The sequence below is a fragment of the Pteropus medius genome, unplaced genomic scaffold, assembly GCF_902729225.1.
Source record: "Pteropus medius unplaced genomic scaffold, Ma_sr-lr_union100, whole genome shotgun sequence".
In the NCBI taxonomy this organism is placed as follows: Eukaryota; Metazoa; Chordata; class Mammalia; order Chiroptera; family Pteropodidae; genus Pteropus; species Pteropus medius.
Window position 1 is genome coordinate 13,022,063 of NW_024342471.1, and position 24,226 is coordinate 13,046,288.

A 24,226-nucleotide genomic window follows, 5' to 3' on the forward strand; every position below is an offset into this window, starting at 1 on the left:
GCTTTGTCTGTATTTGCAGCCACTCCTCAGCACTAGTCACCACCTCAGCTCCTCTTCAGATCATCAGGCATTAGATTCTCATAGGACCACCGGTCCCTGTTGCCAAAACAGTTGGGGACTACTGTTCTGTACAATGACAAACTCACATAGGGGTCATCAGCTAAGTAAGAATAAAAAGCCACTTAAGAATATTGGCAAATGTCATCATTCCCCCAAATACAAATCTCTGAGAAAAGGTTAGAGAACAGGATTAGCTCACCTCCCACTTTGCTATCCAGAATCCAGATCCTGACCCAATTAAATAATGGGCAAGCAGTTATATTAGAAAGAGAGAGAAATATGGTGGGCCCACTAGTTTAAGAAATAAAAAAGAATGTTGTATATATCTAATCAAATTAGATTCTTATCCATTGCAGAGGGCTGACTGAGAAGAGGAAGAGGACAGTGGGTTAAAGGCAGCCCCTCTGTAGTGGACACCTTATTTTACTGAGATAGTTTTGATGAAGACCTTGACTGGAAGACCTAAATGGATATTTTATTTTCTAGAAGTAGTATGAGAAAGCTTGTTCAAGTGCATTTTACTCTGTGGATTCTCTTTAGGGAAACTGAAGGCAGCAGGGATAAATATACTTCCTGGAGGCAGCCCTCCCTCCTAGACCTAGACGAGGTGGCTTCTGCCACCACCCCCATTTCTGTGTCCTTATTTAAGAGAATCCTGGCTCCTTGTGTCAGGAGCCCAGCTAGCCTGTGAAGAAAAGTTAGTCTTTGTGGTATCCTCTGTGAATGAATTATTTGTTGGGTTTTCTAAACCTCGTTTCAGTGGCATGACTAAGGGACTGAGGAAATAGAATTCTGTGGGACTTTGAAGAGTCAGAGCCAGGCTTTGGTAGACCTGTGCGCCTAAGAGTGAAAGGAGAGCCCACTCCTGAGCTGGAGGCTGTTAAAGACAAGCTGTTAAAGACAAGCCTTTCTTGTCCATTTTTCTCCTCTCCCACCTCCTCCTCCTCTTTCTCCTCCTACCCCTCCCTTGTTTCCTGCCTGTCTTTCCCTCCTTCACACCCCCCCCGCCGTGTGTGTGTAGGAACCACTGTCATGGAGGTTTATTAGTGACTTGTACATGAGGACAGTTTGCATCATACCTTATTCACTCTTAAATGTCAAAATGTACTTAGAAAAATCAGTAAGAAATTTTCAGCTTCCCATTGTCAGGAAATAGAACTTAGGTATTTCTTCTGTATCACTAGCTACTAAATCACCCACCCACAACACATAGTTACTGAACCTCTTGTTTTATAGCCAAACAAGTACATACAGCTAGTCCACACACAGTTGTGAGAGAGTGCTGACGACTCCTTAGCACACCCGGGTAGGCTTTCATTTCTCAGTGTTTGTTAGAAGTAGAAAACATTTCTTGCTCCATGTACCCCACACTCCTGCATGCTCAGGCCAGTGAACCTTAACCACAGTTCTTATGCCTCAAGGTCCATGTCATAGGCAGGAACCAGGCCTGTATGGGTAGAAGTCACTACCCATCTCTTTTGTTGCAGAGTGGGGGAATTAAGAACACAGTTCTTAAATTCCATCCCTGTGTTCATGTCATATAGTGGTTTAGGCCTTGCAGTACTCTTGACCCTCTTAAATTTCTTCGAATTTTTTTCCTTTCCTTACCTTTGCCACTTATTATCAGTTCTTGATAGTGGGGATCTTCCATCACTGTTGGTTACATTCAGTCATTTCACACACTTTTAAAAACCTTTAATTGGCTTTAGAATCCATTTTGAAACCATCCACCCAAAGCTCTAATGTTTGGGGAAAAAAAAAAAGATTTCCAGTAACATTGTTCCTCTTAGTCTAATCAAGAGTACTTTTAAATGCAGAAGTTAGAAAATGGTTAATAATTATGGCTGTTCCTGGAAGTCATTGTGTTCTTTCATAATTACATGTTGTAATGTTTGGTTCTGCTTCCTTGACAGTTCCTTCCATCAAACTGTAAATAGTTGTCTTGAATTGAATGAGACTCAGTCCTAGCAGAAAACTGCTGTTGGGTCACAGATTCAGCAGTAAAGCTGTGATGGGAACGTTTCTACTCTTTGTATAGACAGAAGTCAATTTTTAGGGCATGCCATGTGGGCTTTTTCCAAGAACATAAACATTTTATAGAATGAAAGCCAGAAGCTTAGCAGATTTGTCAGGAGCCAGTTGTGCTTGACAGTGAAATGGGACAGCATGAGTTTTCATCAGGTTAAATGCCCTAAAATTTCTCTTCAGTACTTTTCTTTTTCTAACTTGCTTAAGCTCAAGTTCTTTCTCTTTGGTTCAGAGCTCTGAACTTGAATATTCAATCTGTCTTTACCCCGCTATGCCTAAGCAATCCACTTTTGCGTTGGGTCTTTGTAGGGTGAGAAAGACTGGCAGAAATATGAGACTGCTCGGCGGCTGAAGAAGTGTGTGGACAAGATCCGGAACCAGTATCGAGAAGACTGGAAGTCTAAAGAGATGAAAGTCCGACAGAGAGCTGTAGCTCTGTACTTCATTGACAAGGTGAGAGTGTCTTCTGGTCACATCGCATTACCGTGTTCAACTTAACAGATACGGGCGTTTACTCCTCCGGGCCCATGCTAAGTACTAGAGAGACAGTGACAGCCCGACACTGGTGGTCCTACTTACCCAGTCTCTGGTCCAGTAAGGAAGGTGGAAGTGGAGACAGTCATTCAGTATCTGCTGCTGTCTGAATGCAGTCTGCCTGATAGGAAGATTTGCAGGAATCTGAATGTGCCGGAAATACTTACAGTTTGAAAGACAGTGCTCTGGAGAGTTTCTCAGTACTCTTTAAAAGAAAAAGATTTCATGGTTTTGTGTTTTTTTGTTTGTTTGGTTTGGGGTTTTTTTTGCCCATTTTGCACTGCTCATACTTCACAAATTCTGAATTGTCTCAAAAATTAAGTAAAATTAAGAGACTAGCTTTTTGATTCTGATTGCGCAGACTAGAAACACTCTCTCAGTTGCTGCTTTGTTTTTAAAAACTGTTCTTCCTTTCCTCCATCCCCATTTGAGAGGACAGGGTAAAGAGAAGCTTGGATTTATAGGAAAGTTCAATATCCCCATGACTCTCCATACTTCATTGATAGGGAGAGGGGAAGAAGCAAGAATGCAGAGGCCAGAATTCCCAGGCCTTGCAGACTACTGCTCTGTCTCCAAAGAGAATTGGAAGGCTTCTGATACTGGTTTTCTAGAGATCCTTTGAGATTCACATTTCTGTATTCATGCTCATTTTCTTTTTCTCTCCATCCTCCCTGGGCAGCTTGCTCTGAGAGCAGGAAATGAGAAGGAGGAAGGAGAAACAGCAGACACTGTGGGTTGCTGCTCGCTTCGTGTAGAGCACATTAATCTACACCCAGAGTTGGATGGCCAGGAATACGTGGTAGAATTTGACTTCCTTGGGAAGGACTCGATCAGATACTATAACAAAGTCCCTGTTGAGAAACGAGTAAGTTAATGTGGTCTGCTTTTTCATTCATTCAGTCAGTCAGTCAGTCATTCAACAAGCATTTGTTGAATGCTTTTTGTGTGCTTTGTGCTTTGCTGGCACTAGAAAAAAAAATGACTTGAAGAGAGGGGAGAGATATTGTTTGGTGTCCTTTATATCTCCTTTTAGTCCCTGCCCTCACCTCCCATCAACCGTTTTGGAATGATGGGCTCTTTGCCATAGCAGTATTCAGCAGAGTATGCACTAGGGGTTGGCCCTGACAACAAACTCAACATAAGATTTAACCTTCCACATTGTTTTAATAATTTAACCACATTTCTGTATCCCCTGGTCATGTTGCACATTTATCAGTTTTAGCTTTGTTCAACCTCTCCCCAGCTCCTGATTGAGCGAAAAGGTAGCCCCTTGATCTTCAGATCTCTGAGCTGCCTGTAGATGAAGAGGGTGCTGCAGCTCCATGGTCATCTCCCCCCACCCCACCCCCAAATTAATGGGCTTGATTGAACCAGAGACCTTCAAAGTACAGGACCCCAGTAATCCAGCCCTTCAGCACTCTGATATTTAACAAGTACTTACTTAGGCTTTGCTGGTTGTGGAAATGCTCCAGATTAAGCGAAGCTAAAGAGACCTGACAATTAAATGTAATACTTAGGTTGGATTCCACACTGGAGAAGTAGAGGACGTCATTAGGTCAACTGACAAAATTGAGAGACAGACAGTAGATTAAAGGTGGTATCAATGTAAATTTCTGAAGCTGATAAGAACTGCATGTATGTAAGGGAATATCTTTATCCTATGTAAGTATGCACAAGTGGTTCAGAACAAGTAATTTTGTAAATACACATATATATGTAGAGAGAGAAAGAGCAGAAATGCACACTGTATACTGTAAATGAAGTAAAATGTTAATGGTAGGGGAACCTGGGTAAAGGATATGGGTGTCCCTTGTGCTTTTTTTTTTTTTTTTTGCCACTTTTTAAAAGTTGCAGTTATTTCCAAAGTAAAGATTTTAAAAATAATAATTAGGCTCTGCTCATTTCTTTTAGGTTTTTAAGAACTTACAACTATTTATGGAGAACAAACAGCCTGAGGATGATCTTTTTGATAGACTCAATGTGAGTGGACAAAGCGCACTGGGTTGAAGAGGGGCCCAGCCAGAGCCTCACGGGCTCCTAAGGAGAGGTTTGCCTGGGGGCAACTTAGGTTTCTCCCTTCACCTGTCCTGTGGCACCTTGTACACTCCTCCTCCCTCAGGGCACATGGGGAATCCGTGGCGAAGCCCTCGGGAGTAGACAAACCCTGCTTTTTATCCTCTCTCGGCTCCTCCAGAGCCTTCGCTTGGCTAGATGCCAGCCACCTCTGCTGGAGACCCAAGACCTGTCTTTGATATCTTATCAGGGAAGATCTTAACAAGGAAAGACAGATTTCATTTATTAGCCTGCTTGAGATTGAAGTACTTGTTAGGGAGGTATCACGCAACCCTACATTCTGGAATTTTCTTCCCTCTTTTCATAACTTCCCTCTGGCAGAGCAGTAAACTTGGCATGGTTGTGATTGCACTGGCTTAACTGTCCTACAGCTCACCAGAAGGGGCAGGGTGATATGGCTTTTACCTAAATCCCAACATCCTCTTTGTTGTTTTGTCTCATCCAGACTGCTATTTTAAATAAGCATCTTCAGGATCTCATGGAGGGCTTGACAGCCAAGGTGTTCCGTACATATAATGCCTCCATCACGCTACAGCAGCAGCTTAAAGAACTCACAGCCCGTAAGTACTACTTGGCCAGACAGGGCCCATACCTTACTGATGACGTCCAGTGTCCTTACTCAGCCAAGTCCTAGATTTGTTCCACCTTTTCTCCTTAACCTTGTGACTGGAAACTTTCCCTCTCCATACCTCTAATAGGGAGCTAAGCCTTAGTCTGTATAAACATAAGGTCGGTTCTGTTTCCCTTGTTCCTGCCCTGGCTTCTAGATTTACATGATAGAAAGCTGACAGGGGCTTTCTAGCTGAAAATGCTTGCATTTTGTGTTTTTTATATATGTTATTTAAAAGCTCACAGAATGAAGACATAGTGCTGTGGTGTTCTGTTAAATTGGAGAGAGTAAGGTTGTCATGGTTACTAAAAAAATACAGGAGCAAATCCTTTCCTTGAGGTTTCTGTCCTCCCCCCTACCCCCTGCCGTCTTAAGAGTAGGTTGTATTCTCCTAAAAACTAGCTGCAGAATGTATCAGCAAAATCTGAAGGCTTTTTTTCCTGGAGCCCAGTCACTGCTAAATTCCCGTTGTTCTCTATAAATAGGTAAAATGGCTTTAGAATATGAGCCAGAAAAGCCAAAGATAGGTATGTTGAGGGTCATCGTTTTAGGGTGGATAAAAAATGACACAAGTAAAAAAATTCCTTGGAGATTATTCTTCTTTTTATGGTCCCTTTGTCTTACCTTCCTCTACAGGCTTTTTCTGTCCCAATTCCCTATTTTCTTCAGGCTACGTTGGGTGGGGAGGTGGGTACGAGGTGGGCACTGTAGCAAGCAGATAACTGCTGACTCTCAGATTTTGACCTTATGTCTTGGGAAAACTTGAATTGATCGTCTGAGATGGGGGCCAGTAAAGTTACGAGGATGAAGCACTGAGGAAGACACATTGTGTATTCTCTCGTTACACAGACTGACTCTTTTTTACTATCATGTTTATTTCTTTACAGCGGATGAGAACATCCCAGCAAAGATCCTGTCTTATAACCGTGCCAACCGAGCTGTTGCAATTCTTTGTAACCATCAGAGGGCACCACCAAAAACTTTTGAGAAGTCCATGATGAATTTGCAATCTAAGGTATCTTGGATCTGGATGGTGGGGTAGCAAAATGAAGGGGGCTGGGGAACCATGTCTGCTGTGGGTAGATAATCTGAAAAGGAGGAATTTATAATCCAGCCTTCTAAACTGGGATATCAGAAGGCTAGTTCTGGGTATGTTCTGGAAGAGAAGTTCATTCTAAAGATAAACAAATGGAACTCTGTTAGTTATCCCCGATCAAGATACTGAATATCAGGTACCCATTGTTCATGAGGTCTTCATTCTGTGGACAGAAGTTCTACATTGGCCACTTCCTATTCTGAAGAACTTATTTGATGTACCCTCTTTGAAATATTGCTAATTGTTGTCCTTATTATACATGGGGATTTTGGATATAAAGAGTCTTCACAAATCTTTGCCACAGCCCAGAAATACAACTATTTCCAAATTAGATTGTTTCAGATTGAAAAGATGATGAAACAATGATATTTAATTTTCCCCTAATCCTGGCACAACTTTTTATTTTTACACATTCCACATGAATCATATTTTTATATAGCTCATCATTAAATATCTGTTAATTACTGGCTCTGTGCCGGAGTTGCTGCCCTAGAGGGAAAGACTGACGTGCATACAAGTAGATGCTGTTCCTCTTCCATGTGCCTCTCTCCTCCCTCCAACTCTGCCTGGTGCTGAGCTTTTAAGCCATAAGGCACTTAACATTTGATGATCATTTTTGTATGAACAATGGCTACAGAACTAATCCTTTCTAATGTACTAGCTCACAGTGAGAATTTATAGATAACTTCATTATAGAAGAGACACAGGGTTACAAAGGAAACCAATTATCTTTAAATATACTTACCAAATATATTTTAAAGTCTGATAAAATAGTAATGTGCTTCCTTACTAACTTTAGTAAGATCTTAAGGTGGGTCTGATAACCTCTGTAACTTTCAAGGTAGTAGTAAATTTAAATAATCAAGATTTCTGCAATGATTATATTTTATGAAAATATCTGTACTACCTATTGGTAATAAAGTCATAGGTACTACTGATATTTCTATGGTTTGTTGCCCACGTTCATATTTGAATTTCAATGAGAGGTTAATGAAATTACAGATGTGATTCTTTTTCATCCACATTCACAGAATTCTATACTTGGACAACTGGAGTTAAAAACTGCTGTAGAGTGAGACTACATACACATTTTTCAGGCCCATGTTGAAATTTTATGCTATTGAAATTTCTTCAGGAAATTTCAAATGTACCCAGGAGTAGTACATCTGAGTCAAAAGATACACACAACCTACAGTTAACACTACAGATGTCATCTGGCTTTCTCGAAGAGATGCACAAGTGCACAGTAAATGACTGCATGTCCATAGCGCTGTCATCTCAAATCCTTGGACCATATGATGGGCAGAACCCCATAAAACGCCCCTCCTGGCAGCTCCCATTTACTGCTGCTCTGTTAAATGGTGGTCATTAGTATCGTTTACTCGCCTCATGTTGTTCTAAGCCATAAATAAAAGCATAAATATTCAGATATTGTTTACCTTATTCAGTAAACCCCTCCCTGGAGCATGAGGAGGTCTTTTGTTGACCTCACTCTGAAACCACTGTTTGGGCAGCCCAGCCCGCCTGCCAGACAAGCCTTCCAAGCCCAGGAGCCCTCTCCTGTGTGCCCACAAAACAAATATACACCCATGTTTGCCAAGTGAATCAATGGAATCTTTGATGCTTTAAGAGAATTTGACATAGCCTGCCAATTTAGCCTTTACAGAAATGGTTAAAAGATTGTAGATTTTTGCATTTCTAGCCTAAGAAGAATCTGGCTAGTGGTATCTGTGATGCTTTTGTGTATAGAATTGATTCCTTCAGCTTGCTTTTGGACAACATAGATGTTGGAAGAAAGCCAGTCATAGTAAAATGCATTTAATGATTGTCTCACAATGGTAGCCTCTGTTTCCAGTCTTGGGCTGTGTGTGTATCTAACAGACAATTCTGGGCTGAGAGCAACAGCCCAATGTGTGTGTCAGGCATGTATTTACTCTGCAGAGGTTGCCTTGACCTCACAGGTTAGCAAGGTGATAGCCGGTCGGGGGTTCTGCTGCCCCCAGCTGCGCGAGCTCACTGGTTTGGGCTCTGGTTCCATGGTGTTACCTGCTGCTAATTGTGAGCAGGAACTAAGAAGAACTTAGGATCTCCAGAGGTGCTTCGAGGGTTCTATCAAGCAAGAAAGGCTGGAACTGCCCTTGTCGTTTCCTTTATAGACTGGGACTACGTAAAATTCATTTGGAAAAAGAACTCCACAGCTAAAATTGTTTTCAAATCTGTTTTCAAGGATACTTTAATTTTCTTCCTATCTCAGCTCCTTCTCCTTTTGAAAACAGACTGCCAAAGCCAGGCCATGCCATGTGTTGGCTTGGAATAGAGTAGCTGACCTTTTAATTGCTGTTTTTTAGTCCCTTGGATATTCTCTTCCATGCATCTTTTTTTTTCTTTTTTTTGTGAGAAGCTGGCAGCTTCTTCCCAGAGTGCTGGCAGACTCTGAGGAATGAGCTGGGCTCAGTAGATAAAGGATCCTGCCTCAGCTTCATAAAGAGTATATCTTCTGCAGTATTCTTGGAATGAAAGCTATAGCCTGGCACAGGTTCCATTTGATAAACAGCTTCCATCTGTAGCCCTCTTCCCAGATGTCTTAAGGCCAAAGTGATCTCTGAAAAATTAGCACCCACATTCCCCGTGGGTTCTTTTTCTTGAGCATCTGCATTGATGGGGCCCTGAGTCACTGGCTATAGAGCACTCATTTCTTGTTCGGTTACTGAGGAACATAAACACCCAAACAGCAATTGAATTGAGCGGTCACTGTGCTCCTACTCTGTGCTTTCATGAGCCACCCCTAGCTGTTTTGACGTGGCAGAACATCCAGAGAGACTGCCTGCCTGGTGGAGACGTCTGGGTTTTATCTTCTCTGACGTAGCCGTTCTTCTATTTGGGCTTCTTTTATTCCTAAAACTTATTAATGTTCTTCCTCATTCAGATTGATGCCAAGAAGGAACAGCTAGCAGATGCCCGGAAAGACCTAAAAAGTGCTAAAGCTGATGCCAAGGTCATGAAGGATGCAAAGACCAAGAAGTATGTGCCTGGTGGTGTGCAGAGCTGGGGGTTGGCTGAGAAAAAGAAGCATGTGTAATCCCAGCAAGGTGCCCTGGGGCCTCAGCTTCTCTAGGGTTTCTGAGTGATGTCTTTTAGAAATTTCTGAACTTGGGGCTTTTGTGCTTTTACTGCCCCCTGAATGGCAGGGTGGGGTTGCAGTGTTGTCTGGAGGCCAGGCCTGGTTCTTGATGACATCCATTCTCCCAGGGTTGTAGAGTCAAAGAAGAAGGCTGTGCAGAGACTGGAGGAACAGTTGATGAAACTCGAAGTTCAGGCCACAGACCGAGAGGAGAATAAACAAATTGCTTTGGGAACCTCCAAACTCAATTATCTGGACCCAAGGATCTCAGTGGCTTGGTAAGCACTGAGCCCTTTGCTGCTGGCTTGAGAAGGGTGAGGGGGGTTGTGAGAGCACTGTCATCCTTCACATGCTGTTCCTGCACTGCACACTTTGAGTCTTCTGTGTAATCTCTGCCAGAATCCTGCCGTGCCTGCTACAGATGCATTGGAACATCCTGGGTGGTCCTAAATGGTCAGTGCTGTTGCACCGCCTTTGAGTGTGTTTATGTCTTTTTAAAAAGGCGGGTGCTGTCTCCCCATCCCTTATGGAACTTTAGTACAAGAATGGAAACTCTTAACCCTATTGAAGGAAAATATAAAAGAGCCCCTCACATTAACAAAACTTTTCAATAAATTTTTTTTTTACAAGTGAAGGAAGAAAGGTAGGAACAAAGAGAAAACAAAACACAGATCTGAGCAACCTACACAAATAGAGGGACCTTATAGCAAAAGCAGATAAATTCTCTATTGTTTGTGCACACACAGTCATAACATAAGTGACATTTTTGAAGATGCTTATTAGTTACCTTGAGTTGCTAAGTTCTGGGCCCAGGTGGAAGAATCATGCCTTCTGACACCTGTCCCTCTAGGCTAAGGTTTCCCCCGACTCTTGTACCCTTTCTACTCTTTTTGCCCTGTTTGGTGCTAGAAGACTGGTTAGCTTGAAAGGAACTATGGACTCTGGAGCCAAACTGCTTGAGTTCATTTTCCAGCTCCATGCTCACTAGCTGCATGAGAACATAAGCAGATTACTTAATTGCTCTGCCTTAGTTTTTTCGTCTGTATCTTTTTTGTTTGTATGTCTGCAGTAGCATTACTTTAGAGGTCATTGTTAAAAGATTGAGTTGAGCACATGAGTAAATTCTCGTTCTCATCAAACGGATGTGAAGGTGAAGGCAGTGCATCTAAGCCCTGGCCTGGGCCACTGCTCCCCAAGACATACTAATCCCCCTTTTTTCTCTCTTGTTTGCAGGTGCAAGAAGTGGGGGGTCCCCATTGAGAAAATTTACAACAAAACCCAGCGAGAGAAGTTTGCCTGGGCCATCGACATGGCTGACGAGGACTATGAGTTCTAGCCAGTCTGGAGGGGCAGGGTTCAGTGAAAAGGAACAGTGTGGTTTGGGGAAGATGGATAAACTGTGAGCCTCGCTTACCCTCACACCTGAGGGGGAGAGGCGGCAAGTCTTAACAAACCAACATCTTTGAGAAAAGATAAACCTGAAGATATTATAAGGGAGAGCTGAGCCAGTTGTCCTATGGACAACTTATTTAAAAATATTTCAGATATCAAAATTCTAGCTGTATGATTTGTTTTGAATTTTCTTTTTATTTTCAAGAGGGCAAGTGGATGGGAATTTGTCATTGTTCTGTCAGGCAAATTCACTATTTCACTGAAGCATTTGGATTCTCTTAGCTACTGTATACGAAGTCCGATTATATTGGTGCGTTTTTACAGTTAGGGTTTTGCAATAACTTCTATATTTTAATAGAAATGAATTCCTAAACTCCCTCCCCTTTCTCCCATTTCAGGAATTTAAAATTAAGTAGAACAAAAACCCAGCGCACCTGTTAGAGTCGTCACTATCTATTGTCATGGGAATCAATTTTCATTAAACTTGAAGCAGTTGTGACATCGGCAGTGTTTTGGTTCAGACACCTGTTCACAGAAAAGCATGATGGGAAAATATTTCCTGACTTGAGTGTTCCTTTTGAAATGTGAATTTTTATTTCTTTTTAATTATTTTAAAATATTTAAACCTTTTTCTTGATCTTAAAGATCGTGTAGATTGGGGTTGGGGAGGGACGAGGGGTGAGTGAGTCTAAGGATAATGAAATAATCAGTGACTGAAACCATTTTCCCATCATCCTTTGTTCTGAGCATTCTTTGTACCCTTTCAGATATCCATCTTTTTCATTTTAAACCCCAGTCTTTCACTTGAAAGATTTTATTGTATAAAAGTTCCACAGGTCAACAAATTTAGAGGAAAATGAGTATTTGGTCCAAAAAGAAAAATAATCAAGATTTTAGGGCTTTTATTTTTTTCTTTTGTAATTGTGTAAAAAATGGGGAAAAAACATAAAAAGCAGAATTTTAATGTGAAAACATTTTTTGCTATAATCATTAGTTTTAGAGGCATTGTTAGTTTAGCGTGTGTGCAGAGTCCATTTCCCACATCTTTCCTCAAGTATCTTCTATTTTTATCATGAATTCCCTTTTAATCAACTGTAGGTTATTTAAAATAAATTCCTACAACCTAACAGAAATTTAGTGTCTGCCTCTTTGTTACCCAGGGCCCCAGGCCAGATTGGGGCTCTGGGGCTGGGACTTGGTGTGGGATGTGATCTGGCTGCTCAGGTCAAGGGTGACTCCCTGCCCCAGACCCCAGATGGGGCGTGGAAGGGCCTGCATCTGTCCTGCTGCCATGGGTGTGGTTCAGAGGGGATCCAAAGTCCACATCCTTAGACAAAGGCAGGCCCAGGAAGTGAGGGAGTGTGCAGAAAATCTACAAGAACAGATGGGGGTGCAAGAACTATATTGGAAGCCTAGTACGGGTGATGTTTATAAGCAAGATCAAGCAAGTGTATTTAAGAGGCAGATTTTGGGGGCATTTTCCATGTGTGCTGGCCAGAAGCAGTAGGGGCTTCTTTGCGTTTGCTTATGTGGCTAAACTTGTCAGGATGGCAGGAATTAAGGATTCTAAGCCAGTTAGAACACTGGATCCCAGAAGCCCTCTCCCTTTGCTGGGTTGATGGAAAGAGGAAGTGGTCTGTGATTACTTCCCAGTGCTCTGGTACCCAGGCTGGTCAGAATCCCTACAAAAATTGTTCATTTCCTCATCTAGGTTACGGCTAAGTCTGGAATTCAGGGTAAAGAGTGAGTCTCCTGGTCAAATGAAGCAGAAAGGCCAGAGTGGTAAGAATTGGTCACTTAGCCCTAGGCCCTCTAGCTTGTTAGCATGTGCAGGTATATTCTGGAAGGAGAGCCATTTCCTTGATGGTCTCTGAACTCCCTGGGTCTGCGGACTGGGCTGGTGGTGGGCCCACTGCAACAATCCTGGGAGGTCCTTCTTGGCAGCCTACGTTTCATTGGCCAGTGAAAGAGGTAGCATTCACCTCAAGGAGCAAAGATAGTCACCAATGCAGCCAGGTATTTTTGAATTCTGTGATGTTAGACTACTGAGTATAAAGAATAGCAACAGAGAAGCCATTCCAGTGCCCAGTCAATATGCTTTATGGTCAGTGGGTAGGTGATGAGAAAGTGGACCTCAGGTTTGGGAATAGAGCAGGACCTGTCACAACTAGTGGAGAAACCTTAGTCTACAACTAGAAATCTGGAATAGGAAGCTTTGCAAGCAGAAGGTTTTATTAATGAGCAGGAACTTGTTGCCTACCTTTTCCAGCAAGGACCTTCCTACAAGTCTGAAGGCAGGTGCTGGGCAACCAGATGTTGGTCAAGAACAACAAGTGCATCCTGGATGGTCGCAGCAGGCCTCAGAGAGGAAGCCAGAGAATGGGAAGCTGACCTGAACATTGGGCATGAAAGAAGAGGCTGGACAGGCAGGTGAGAGCCAGATGTGAAGGGCCCTAAAGGATGCTGAAGCATGGAGTCAAGACACCCACCTCCTTGCCTTTTCTTCTAGTAGACTGGTTCCCTCCTCCCACTTCCAGCCATGTCCAAGAGCAGAAGCCAGCTGTGTAGGATCTGAACAACTCTCTCCTGTCGGGCCTTTTCTGTGATGTTTGAGTCCAGCTGTGGGCAAAGGGGGACAGCTTCCATATGCTACCCATGCCCGACATCTGGGTGCTTCATTGGCTCCTCTTTCCCCTAAACTCCCCACATCTTGTCAGCAGGTCCTGTCCATCCCCCCCCCACCCCCCCTCCGCTCAGATCCACCTCAGGCCTTTGCCACATTTAAAACATGAAAAAGTAATCTCACAACTCCCAGTACTTTCCAGCCACCACCCTCTCCTCCCATTTCACAAACAAGCCCCGAATGAATCATTGACACCACCTGGTCATTCCCCACCACTACAACTAGCTTCTGTCCCATTTTGCTCCTAATTCCCCCTCTCCATTTTGACCACATTCACCAATGAATGAGCGACCAACCAAACCAATAAATGTCTCTGCGTTCTGCATCCTACTCAAGGTCATGTGGCACTGGATACTTGACCACTCTTTTTGTCTGACAGCTCTATTGAAGTATATTTTACATATCATGAAATCCACTCATTTCAAGTGAATGATAATTTTAGTAACTACTGAGTAGTTCAGCCATCACTGTAAATCAGTTTTAGAACATCATCTGCCTAGTAAGATCCCTCATGCCCACTTTTAGTTAATCCCCATGCCCACCTCCCGCCTTCACTAATCTATTTTACAAATCGTCCTTTCTGGACATCTCACATGAATGGACTCATACGATATGTGACCACTCCCTTGAAGCACTTCTCTCTGGCTTCCCGATGCCACCTTCTGGTTTTATTCCTATCCCTTTCAGGCTGTTGCTTCTCAGTTACCTCCTCTCTCAGGTCCTTAACTGCCGTGGTTCTCTTCTCACTCGACCTGATTTCATTTGCACCTGAATGTGAGGACTCCTATATCTCTATCTCCAGCCTAGACCCCTTTCCTGAGCTCCAGACACACACTGCCAACTACATCCCTGCGGGGAACGTCCACAGGCTACTCAGTGTCAAATCTCTGGAGCTGAGCTCATTATCTACTACTATAAACCCACTGGGCTGAGTTCTCAGTGAAAAGTACCACCAGCCACTCTGGCCCTCAACTGGAACCTGGGTCACCATCACCCTTCATTCCTTTCACTCCCGCATCCAGTAACTTACTGGCTTTGAAATCACCTGAATACCACATACACTAAATATAGATATTTCCCCATAGAAAACTTAAACTAATTTTTTTATTCTGAGAAGAATTTACTTATATTTAGGTTCTTACAAAATTCCTCATACAATGGGATGCTCTCTCAACTTGTTTTGAACCAAAAAGCACTTTTTGGAGAAAACACATTACCCTGAAATGACCTCAGTCAAGCCAGTTTTAGATGATTATAAGTAGTCCCCTGACAAAATCAGCAAACAAGGAGGCAAAGAAATTTACCACAGACTCAGTAATTATGTCTCACAATCCCAAGTATTACATATAAACAAGCCTATTAATGATCACTTAAAATAACAATATGGTGTTGATTTTTTTTAGGTTTGATGATGGTACTATAGTTACATATATATTTTTTAAAAGACGTTTAGAAAAACATATTTATGGATAACATAGAGTTAAAATTTATGCCAAATAACATGGAAGGGGTCACTAGGTAACCTGACCCACTGAATACTAATACATATATCTATGAGAGAATTTAAAAGAAACGTATTTTAATGTTATACAAAAAGGTATTCATGCTTCAGTTATAATTTTCAGTGATAGCATTACATACTGAGTCAAAAAGTATTCTTCCTGCAGCAACATGGATGAATCTCAAAAACCTTATGCTGAATTTAGACACAATGGTGCATACTCTGTGATTTCATTTATATGAAATTCTAGAATAGGCAAAACTATTAGTGATGGAAAGTAGATTAGTGATTGCCAGATAGGGGCAGGCGAGACTGACTGCAAAGGGGCACCAAGAAGCACTTCGGGAGGTGATGGAAATGTTCTGTATCTTGATTAGGTGGAGGTTATATGAGGGTATATATGTTTGTCAAAGCTCACCAAACGTTACACTTAAAATGGGTGTATTTTAAAATATGTAAACTGTTCCTCAATAAAGCTGATTTTTCAAAAGTGCTCTCAAACTGCTTAGAAGGCAGTGAAGGTGATGTGCTTTCAGAAATTATATTAGATGACTCAAAAAGTGGCTCTAATAATGACAAACACAAATCAAAGATGTAAATAATTTGAACATAATTTTTGAACAGTGAATGGGAAAAATATTCATAACTTAATATATTGTTTCAAATAATGTGATTTAAAATATGTATGTGTAACTAAATAAACTTATATGTGGATATTTGAATCATGCATCTCTAAAAAATGTTTATATTTTAGTTGCGAAAAAAGCCAAAGAACACCAGGAGTGACTTTACTGTGAAAACAAGTGATCGCCTTATATTTGGAGCTGCCATATCTTCAGGCATATACACTCTCTCTCACTTTGCTCAGCCACCAAAGGTCTAGGTAAGGCCAGGTGTCCCTTCTCAGGGCTCCAGGGGCCTTATGTCACTGAATTGTCCCTTGTTGGCCTATCCACTGCTGGAGTGGGAATTTGGTCTGACTCATCTCTGCTGTCTTACTGCTACAGAGAAGGCATCAGGAGTGTTTGTTGGAAGAAAGGGAGAGAAAGCAGAAAAACAGCAGGTCTGCCCTGACCTGGGCCAGTGGCTAGCAAGGGCTCTCTCCTGAAGCAGTTAACATCCCTGCCACCTCCCTAAAGAAGGTATATCTGGAGCCCAACTCTCCTGCCTCTCTGGGTCCCAATATAGGGGCCCATCAGCAAAGGGGAAGCAGGGTCTGCAGAAAGTAGAGTCCCTGGGAGTGGCTGGGCCAGGCCTGGTTTTGCCTTGAGTAATAGAAAATGAGGCTTTTGAGGGGCTGAGAGCACATGCCAGGTGAGGAGGAAAAGAGGAGGACATGACCTAAGAAGTGTGAGGCCCAGCGACTAAGGTGGATATTTGGGCGAAAGGTCAAGAGCCTATACCACAGGTTGTGGGGTGGAGCTCAAGGTGCATTAAGATACTTATTAAGTACTGGCTGTATGCTGAGTTGCATGCTGGCTGGCTCATAAATCTCTAACATAAGAAACTACTGAGTGAAAAAAAGAATAAAAGGAATAAAGTTTTATATGCGGATCAAATCAGATACTGCCAGTCTAAAAATCTGCCTTCAATTGTGGAAGGGGTTTACTGAACTATACTTTTATATTATACTTTCTATATTCACTCAAGGTGATTACTAGGAGCAAATGAAAACTGTCAGTATTTGCTGATAATTTGTTGAGAACATTCTCCATTATTTCAGTCAAATAAGTGTCCATATGAGAAGCTGCTTGTATAATTTATCCCCGGGAAAATTCTTCTCCCTCAAGTTATCAGTTATCGGAATAGAGTTTTTACTTTGGCTACCAGGAAGCTCAGCTACATGTAATTTTCAATCACAGCAGCTATGTTAACCCATATAATCACATTATAAGACTCTCTATCACTGCATATCCCACTTCTATACTACAATATTTTTGTCCTTTAAGTATCCTAAACTTTTTTCAAAGGATTGGAAAAGAATACATTTGTGATGAGCATAGTAATGTGCCACCCAGATTCTCCTTCAAGGAACCACTTGTTGCCCCAACTGCTGGGAGAGCTGTCAGCCCCGTAAGGTCACCTTAGCTGTGGAAAGCCATCTGGCTGAGGCTGTGCTCTTCGCAGGGCAGTCCGCATCCAATGGCTGATTGAGGTAGGGCTCCCTGTGGTTCGGCTTGCATCACAGTTTAACTTCTTGTGCCTCCTCCTGTTTCCTTCCTCTCCCTTACACAGTGTTGATCCCAAGGGTACTCCTTAATAAACATTCTGCACACTAAACTCTGTCAGAGTCAGCTTCCCTAAGACCCCGACCTGTGATAACATTTAACCAACTAAAAGCAGAAAACACATCGGGTAGAGGTATTATGGAAAGGGATGAAGATGCACAATAAAGTATTCATACCTACATGGGAGGCAACGTAGCATTGACTCTGGAGCCAGACTGCCTGGGTTTGAACCCCATCTCTGCCTCCTCTTAGCTGTGTGTCCATGATCGTGTCTCTTATTAATCTCTCCATGCCCCCTTTTTCACCTGTAAAATGGAGATGAGAATATTTATAGTGCTATAATGAGCAGTAAGTGAGCCAATGTGGGTAAAGCAGTTATATAGGGCTTACTATATGCCAAGTGCTATTCTGTTTGGTGAATAAAATAAACACCTGTAAAGTCAGGCCCACAGGGCCAGAGGGGCAACTGGGCTGGGATTCCTCCTCAGACTCCAGGCACAGATATTGGTGTAAGGCAGGGCATGTGGAAGCATGAATGTTAACAGAAATAGGCCCAGGCAGGACTAGCCTGGGTGATGTCACAGCATGTATCTTGTGTGGGTGCTGGGCTGCTCCCTCCAAGCCAGCACAGCTGCACGCATTGCCAGTGACACCCACGTACCCATATATATGCTGAGCTGGGGGAAGCCCATACCAGCCACACCCTCCGTGTGCCCTGCTTTTCCTGAATATCCTTTGGTGGAGGGAGGAACCTGAGGCCTGGAATGATGGCTCAGAAGTCCCAGGAGGAAATGGGGCCCTGTTTCCTGATGAAGGGCCTGGCAGCAGACTGAAAATATGAGCTCCTGTTGGCAGGGATTTCTGGAGCCCCTGGGGGCCTGGCCCAAGAGGCAAAAACACAAGGAAAAGCAAGAAAGCATGAGCTGCATGCTCTCAGAAAATAGAAAAACATTTTAAAAGTGCATCACAGCCCGCAGACTGCCCAAGTTGGCACAAGAAGCTCAAGGAGGGCTGTGACACTCAGAAGGGGCCCTCCTAAAAAAAATGGACAGGGTCAAATAGGCAGGGAGGGGCCCCATTCAGCCCCCACTTGTCTTCCTGGCCTCATCACCCCCATTTGCTCCTCTACACTTAGTAAACTTTAGCCTTCTTTCTATTCCTAAACTCACTAAGCTCTTTATGGCCTCATGGCCTTTGTACATGCTGTTACCTCTGCCTGGAAAGTACTTTCCTCCAACCCACCCCTAATAATTCACCTGACTATCTACTCACATCTTTTAGGCCTCTGTTGAATCCTAGAGAGGTCTTCCTTGTCTACTAGATCTGAAGTAGGGCTCTCCAATGTTTTATCTCTTAGGCTTCTGTCCTTCTTTTCCTCTGTAGTCCTCAACACAATGGTCCTTACATAAGAGAGTGTTTATCTCTTTAATGTCTGTGAATTCCTGGAGGGCTGTGAATTCCTGGAGGGTTTCTCTTATTCTCTCAACTCATGGCATCAATGCCTAGCACAGGGAAGCTCAGGGTCTGCAGACGAGGGCAGCATCATTTTAAGCATAAGCCACACTTTATGAGCGCTCATGTTTTCTGGGTTCCCTGTGTCCAGAGCCAGCCATGCCCAAGGCCTCCCCTCACCCATGCTGATTAGCTTCCATGCCCACTGACTATTGACCTACTTAAGCCAGTGGCTCTCTTGTGAGGTAGAAAATGCAGTCAGACAGACTTGGGTTCAAATCCCCACTTGTTAGTTATGTGGCCTTGAGGCAAGTTACAGAACTTCTCTGAATCTGTTTCTTCATCAGTAATCCCTGAGTAGAGGGTAATTATGAGGATCTGGTGTGACCACATGTGTAAGCATTGTATCTCTGGGCCCCGCATTAGGTCAACTTTAGTTCCCGCCCTCCCACTTTAAAGGCCTGTCACTAGGTGGCAGTCCATCTCAGCCACTCCACCTCCCCTCAGGTGGCCGAAGCCACATAGCACACTTGACTTAACTTCAGGCTGAATTCTCAGCTTCTTAAGGGGTTGCACTTGAGAGAATCAACACACACACACACACACACACCCCACACACCTCCTCACCTCCCCCACTACCACTACAGCAAGACAAAGTCAGAGGCAGCCTCAGATCTAGGCACCACCCAGCTGGGTGAGTTCTCTGAGCACAAATTCCAAGAAGCCTGGATCTTTCTCTGGCATCGGCTGGGTTCTCCGCTGGGCCTCTCACCTCTGAATGCAGTAAGTTGTTCTGCTCCCGCTTGGCTCAATATCTGACCGGCTCCACTGTGACCGCAGGTGTCTTCAGTTATGGCCGTTCTGCGTGATGGGGCAGCTTGCAGGGGCGAGTCTAGAGAATGGCTTCAGGGAGACAAACTGCGAATTATTCAAATAAAGGCATATCTCGGAGATATTGCAGGTTTGGTTGCAGGCTGAATAAAACGAGTATCACGATAAAGTGAGTTGTCTTTTTGCTGGTGAAGGGTCTTGCCTTCCTCTTCTAAACGACACCTGTGAAGCACAATAAAAGCAAGTGCACTTAAATGAGTTCTGCCTGTAACCACAAAACTTGTGTCTGGAGAATGGAGAGTAAAGCGGGGTGGTGAGAAAGGGGCCAGATCATACTGGACCTGCTGGGCCAGGTAGGGAGTGTGTTTATTTGCAATGAGAAATCATAAATGGTTTGAGGCTGAAGGTAGGGGACCATGATGTAATTTCATTTTAAAGGTAAAAGCATGGAGAATAGATAGATGCAGGCAAGACCAAGGAGAGTAAATAATCTGGGTGAGAAAAGATGAGCCTTGGATTTGTGGGTGGAGTAGAGGTATCTGAGGACAGGACGAACAGAACTTGATGGATTGCTATGGGGTTGAGGCAGAGAAAGCAATCAGGATATCTTTAAGAGTTTTTGGCCCAAGCACCTTAGCGTTTATTGTCATGGTCTGAGAAAGAGAAGACTGTGGGAGGAGCAGTTTGAGAAGGGAGTGAGATGCCTGTGTTAAGCCGGGACGTGGAGCAGAGAGTGGGATGCAGGGGAGGTAGATTTGACTCTTCAGGAGCTTGGGTGTGGGGTGAAGCCATGGAAAAGGTTAGTTCGCCTAGGGAACTGGCTCAGGACCCAGCCCAGAGGAAGAGAAGCTTTTGAGGCCGAAAGGCAGCATGCAGAGAAGGAGGAAAACAAGGGGAGTCAGGCCGGGAAAACCAAAGCTCAGGAGAGTCTTTACAGGAGGGGCGCCGTAAGGTAGAACCTGAGTCCATGACCCGCCTCGTGGACACGGAACGTGAGGTGGGGCCGGCAGAGGCTTATGCGAGGGACAGAGACGAAGGCCACGGGGGCCCGCGGATCTGAATGGCCTGAAGATGATCAGGCCTGGGAGACTTCTCCAAATGACGAGACCTTCGACGGCCACACTGGCCGCAGAGGTCGAACAGACAAACAGCTGCGGCCTGCGGGCCAGCCTTGCGTGGCCTGCGGGCCAGAGAGGAGGGGCGGGTCAGGCCTGCTGTCCATCAGAGCCTGCCGGCCAATCCACAGGCAGCCCCGCCCCCGCCCCTCCCCAGAGAGGGTGCGCAGAGGACCCGCCGCCGCCGCCGCCGCCGCCGGTGTGAGGCGGCCCGGCCTGGCTTCCTCCGCCGGGCAGCCCGCCCAGGTAACTAGGTTTGGCTGGCGGGCCCGGGGGCGCTCCGCGCCCTCAGCTCTTCCCGGTTGCTGCGCGGGCGGCATTCGGAGAGTGGGGGTGAGAGGGCTGCGGCTAGGGCTCTGCGGGACAGAGGGCTGGGCGGCAGCCTGTGCGTGTGCGACTGACTGCCAGGCCAGCTCGCGGCTACCGTGCGTGACAGGGTCGGCCGTGGTCGTCAGGTTGTGTCCGGGGCCGTCTGAGGAAGCTCTGCGGGACGGAGGAACGGGCTTGACCACGAGCAGCGCGCGCGCCCCCGCCGCCATTGCGCCCCCGCCTGGATCCTGACCGGGGGGTCTCGGGGCGCAGGCGCGGAGGGCGGCAGGCGGGGGTCCTCCCCACGGGCGCGCGGGTGTCTTTGTTCCCGGCGCGCGGGCCGGGGCGGGGCCTGGAGGACCGCCCCGCCCCCCCACTCAGGCCCCGCCCCGTCTCCGCCCGCAGGATCAGTCGCCGGAGCCAGCTCGCCCGCTCCCCGTCGCTGTCGCTTGTTCTCTGCTCCCGCCGGCCGGGTCTATCCCGCCGTTACCGCTTCTGCCGCCCGTAGCGCCGGAGCCATGGCGGGCGCCGCGTCCCCCTGCGCCAATGGCTGCGGGCCCGGCGCGCCCTCGGACGCCGAGGTGCTGCACCTCTGCCGCAGCCTCGAGGTGGGCACCGTCATGACTTTGTTCTACTCCAAGAAGTCGCAGCGGCCCGAACGGAAGACCTTCCAGGTCAAGCTGGAGACGCGGCAGATCACGTGGAGCCGTGGCGCCGACAAGATTGAAGGGGCCAGTAAGTGCGCCCCCTCCGCGGGGCCCGCTGCACGCACGGGGGCGGCGGGGATCCGCGCCTCGCTCCCGCGCGCCCTGGCCCGCAGGCGGAGCGACTTGGGCAAACTTTCCGGCCCTCCCCACACCCTCCGGGCCCCGCCCCCGCCTTGGCCCGGGTGGTCACCGGGGGCGGGGGGCATCCGGGTTCTCAGTCACCTGACAGAACACCCCCTCCCCCAGCTGGGGGGAGTGTTCTGGCGCTTTGCCCAGAGGCCTAAAAATCCTAGCGGATTGGAGACCAGCGGGGTAGTCATTGGATCCCCCACACCCCGGGAGTGGTGTCCGCGGAGGAGAGGGGCGCCAAAGCAGCGCCCCCTACCCAGCCCCTGAACCTGGGGCCAGACTAGATGGTCGTCGCCCACAACCTTTTTTCCAAAAAGAGCAGTTTTGGTGAAACTCTTTGGGCACTGAGGCTGGACTCTTACTTGCAAAGGAATCTTTGGGTTCTTTGAGTAGAACCTAGGCAGATGTTGGGGTAGGGCTGGTTTTGGAGCAGAGCCGGGCCTACTCATCTCTCTCTTGGGGAGGAGGAAGGTGGTCCTGTTTGTTTTGAAAAAGCCTGAGAGAAAGCAGTGGCTGCTTTTTCCCACTGCTGCTTTTGCCCTGAAGCTGAATTTTGGAGGTCTGTGTGGGCGGACAGACACCCAAAGCCAGGGCAGGGGCTCTTGAGAAAGGGCCAGTTTCCCCTTGCCTTTCGAAGCACGTTCTCAAAAACTTGGCCCCAGAAAGGCCAGCCTCAGTGCCTTGGAGTCAGGCACTCTTTATGAGTGGACAGCCAGTTTGGGATCTAGCCCTTTGTGTCTTGCGTCCTGTGGCTGCAGGGAACCGCAAGCAACTACTCTTGATTTCCTGCCTCTTTGCCCTCCCAGCCTGAGCCTCGCTGCTTTTTGTTTAGGGTTCAGTTGGGAGGAGGGAGTTGGGAGACTTTGAAAAACCCCATATCTGTCAGTGTTCTTCCACTTAGCATGTGCCTGTGCTGTGGCCGGATGGACACCTAGCTCTGTCCTCCATTCTCCTGCCTGCAAGGGTGAGATGATGTTTCTCAACCCCAGGCTGTGGGTTGCTTCCTGCAAAGACCCCCCTCCCCGCCAGACAGGTGTTAGAGCCGGGCTCAAAACTAGGTCTATGTGGAGGAAGGCAGTCAGGAAGTGACACCCCAAGGGAAGGTCCCATGGCTTCTTTGGGCATGTTGTACACGTGCGTAGATAAGTGAGGAGATTGTGAGGAAAGAAGATCTTGTGGTGAGGCAGCCATCCTCAACTACAAACTCCAGATCTGGCGTAGCCGCTGAACTTAGAAATGGCATCTGCCTTCCTCCATGCCCCCATGGGCCCTGTCAGCCATTGGGAGAAAATGTTAGTGATTTGAGAGACTGGATTCCAAAGGGGAGGCAGGACAGACACTACAGAAAGCTGAGGTAGTCCTGGGAACATCACCCAGGTATCAGAATCCAGGCACAGCCCCTTCATTGCTTCTGGGTGTTCCCTATGCCCTGCTGATTTGGTGGCACTGGCTGGAGGTTCCCAGATAGAGATCTCCTGAATAACAGGCTACATTTCAAACCATGCATGTGACCAATAGACAGTAAGTGCAACATAGTGGTTGAAGGCAGGCTGGATTTGAAGCCTGTGTGTTGTGTGTCCCCCAGTCAGTTACTTACCTTCTCTGAGCCTTCTTTTTCCTTATCTGTAAAATGGGAATGCTGTATCCACTATATATGGTTACTCAGTTTCAAATGAGAAAATTTGAATGTAAACATTTAAATGATGTAAAACGTTTATCGTAGTGCTTGACACATTATAAATGTTTAATAAATGTTAGCTGTTATTAATAATATAGATTGCGACTGCCCTCTTAGACTGTGACTGTTGTGGAGGTAGAGGGTGGCTGTAGGAGCGTGCGAGGGTGCAGGAAGGGAGAAGGATGAGAACCGACTTCACTTTTGACTTAGATTGCTACCCAGAAAAGGAGAGGAAATGGTTTGTTTTTTTTTCCCCCAACCCATCTACTTACCCCACCACCTACCATGTAGAATAGTGTATGAAATAAGTATATGGAGATTTGCGCATCTGATGCCTGACTTTCTTGTTTGGAAGTTGGGGCTTGACCGAAGGAAGGAGTGTGGAGGGAAAGTCTGTCCACAGTGTTTCAGGTCTTTGGGGGATGGAGGAAGGAATGCAGAGGATCTGATGACCCCAACCCCCAAGGATGAGTTAGCCAGAATGGTGCATATTCAGTGATCTTACTAGGTAGCTGAGATTTGAAAGGCCTGGAGCATAGGTAAAAGGTATAGAAGGGGCTCTCGTCCTTTGATTTTGGAGGCCCAGATTGAAGGAGTCTGGGTAAAAAGGCTAGTGGATGCTTGTGGGGGTTCAGATTGTGCAAATGGAGTCCCCCACTGAAGCTGGTCCACTTCTTCC

At 45.7% G+C, this 24,226-nt stretch overlaps 2 protein-coding genes and 1 long non-coding RNA gene across 5 annotated transcripts in view; 2 read left to right on the forward strand and 1 right to left on the reverse strand.

Moving 5' to 3' along the window:
- Positions 1-12,047, forward strand: part of TOP1 (DNA topoisomerase I) — a 78,529-nt gene extending 66,482 nt beyond the window's left edge. The window contains exons 14-21 of the mRNA XM_039864346.1: positions 2,398-2,541; positions 3,302-3,487; positions 4,534-4,602; positions 5,141-5,255; positions 6,193-6,320; positions 9,328-9,422; positions 9,651-9,800; positions 10,756-12,047. Of these exons, the coding sequence (XP_039720280.1) occupies positions 2,398-2,541; positions 3,302-3,487; positions 4,534-4,602; positions 5,141-5,255; positions 6,193-6,320; positions 9,328-9,422; positions 9,651-9,800; positions 10,756-10,858 (990 nt within the window). The 3' untranslated portion in view covers positions 10,859-12,047. The remainder of the gene's footprint in view (positions 1-2,397; positions 2,542-3,301; positions 3,488-4,533; positions 4,603-5,140; positions 5,256-6,192; positions 6,321-9,327; positions 9,423-9,650; positions 9,801-10,755) is intronic.
- Positions 12,048-12,141: 94 nt separating this feature from the next.
- LOC120603671 (uncharacterized) lies at positions 12,142-19,427 on the reverse strand. The gene is made up of 3 exons (XR_005653075.1): positions 18,599-19,427; positions 17,503-17,631; positions 12,142-13,533 (listed from the first exon to the last, which is right to left on the reverse strand). It is a non-coding gene; the product is annotated as an uncharacterized LOC120603671 (long non-coding RNA).
- Positions 19,428-20,910: 1,483 nt separating this feature from the next.
- PLCG1 (phospholipase C gamma 1) overlaps positions 20,911-24,226 on the forward strand; it is a 36,012-nt gene continuing 32,696 nt past the window's right edge. Inside the window, exons 1-2 of one of the 3 annotated variants that reach the window (XM_039864340.1) lie at positions 20,911-20,970; positions 21,439-21,768. In XM_039864340.1, coding sequence (XP_039720274.1) covers positions 21,552-21,768 — 217 coding nt within the window. In that variant the 5' untranslated portion in view covers positions 20,911-20,970; positions 21,439-21,551. Of the gene's footprint in view, positions 20,971-21,438; positions 21,769-24,226 lie in introns of those variants that run through there. The other 2 variants (XM_039864341.1, XM_039864342.1) reach the window with 2 other exon arrangements.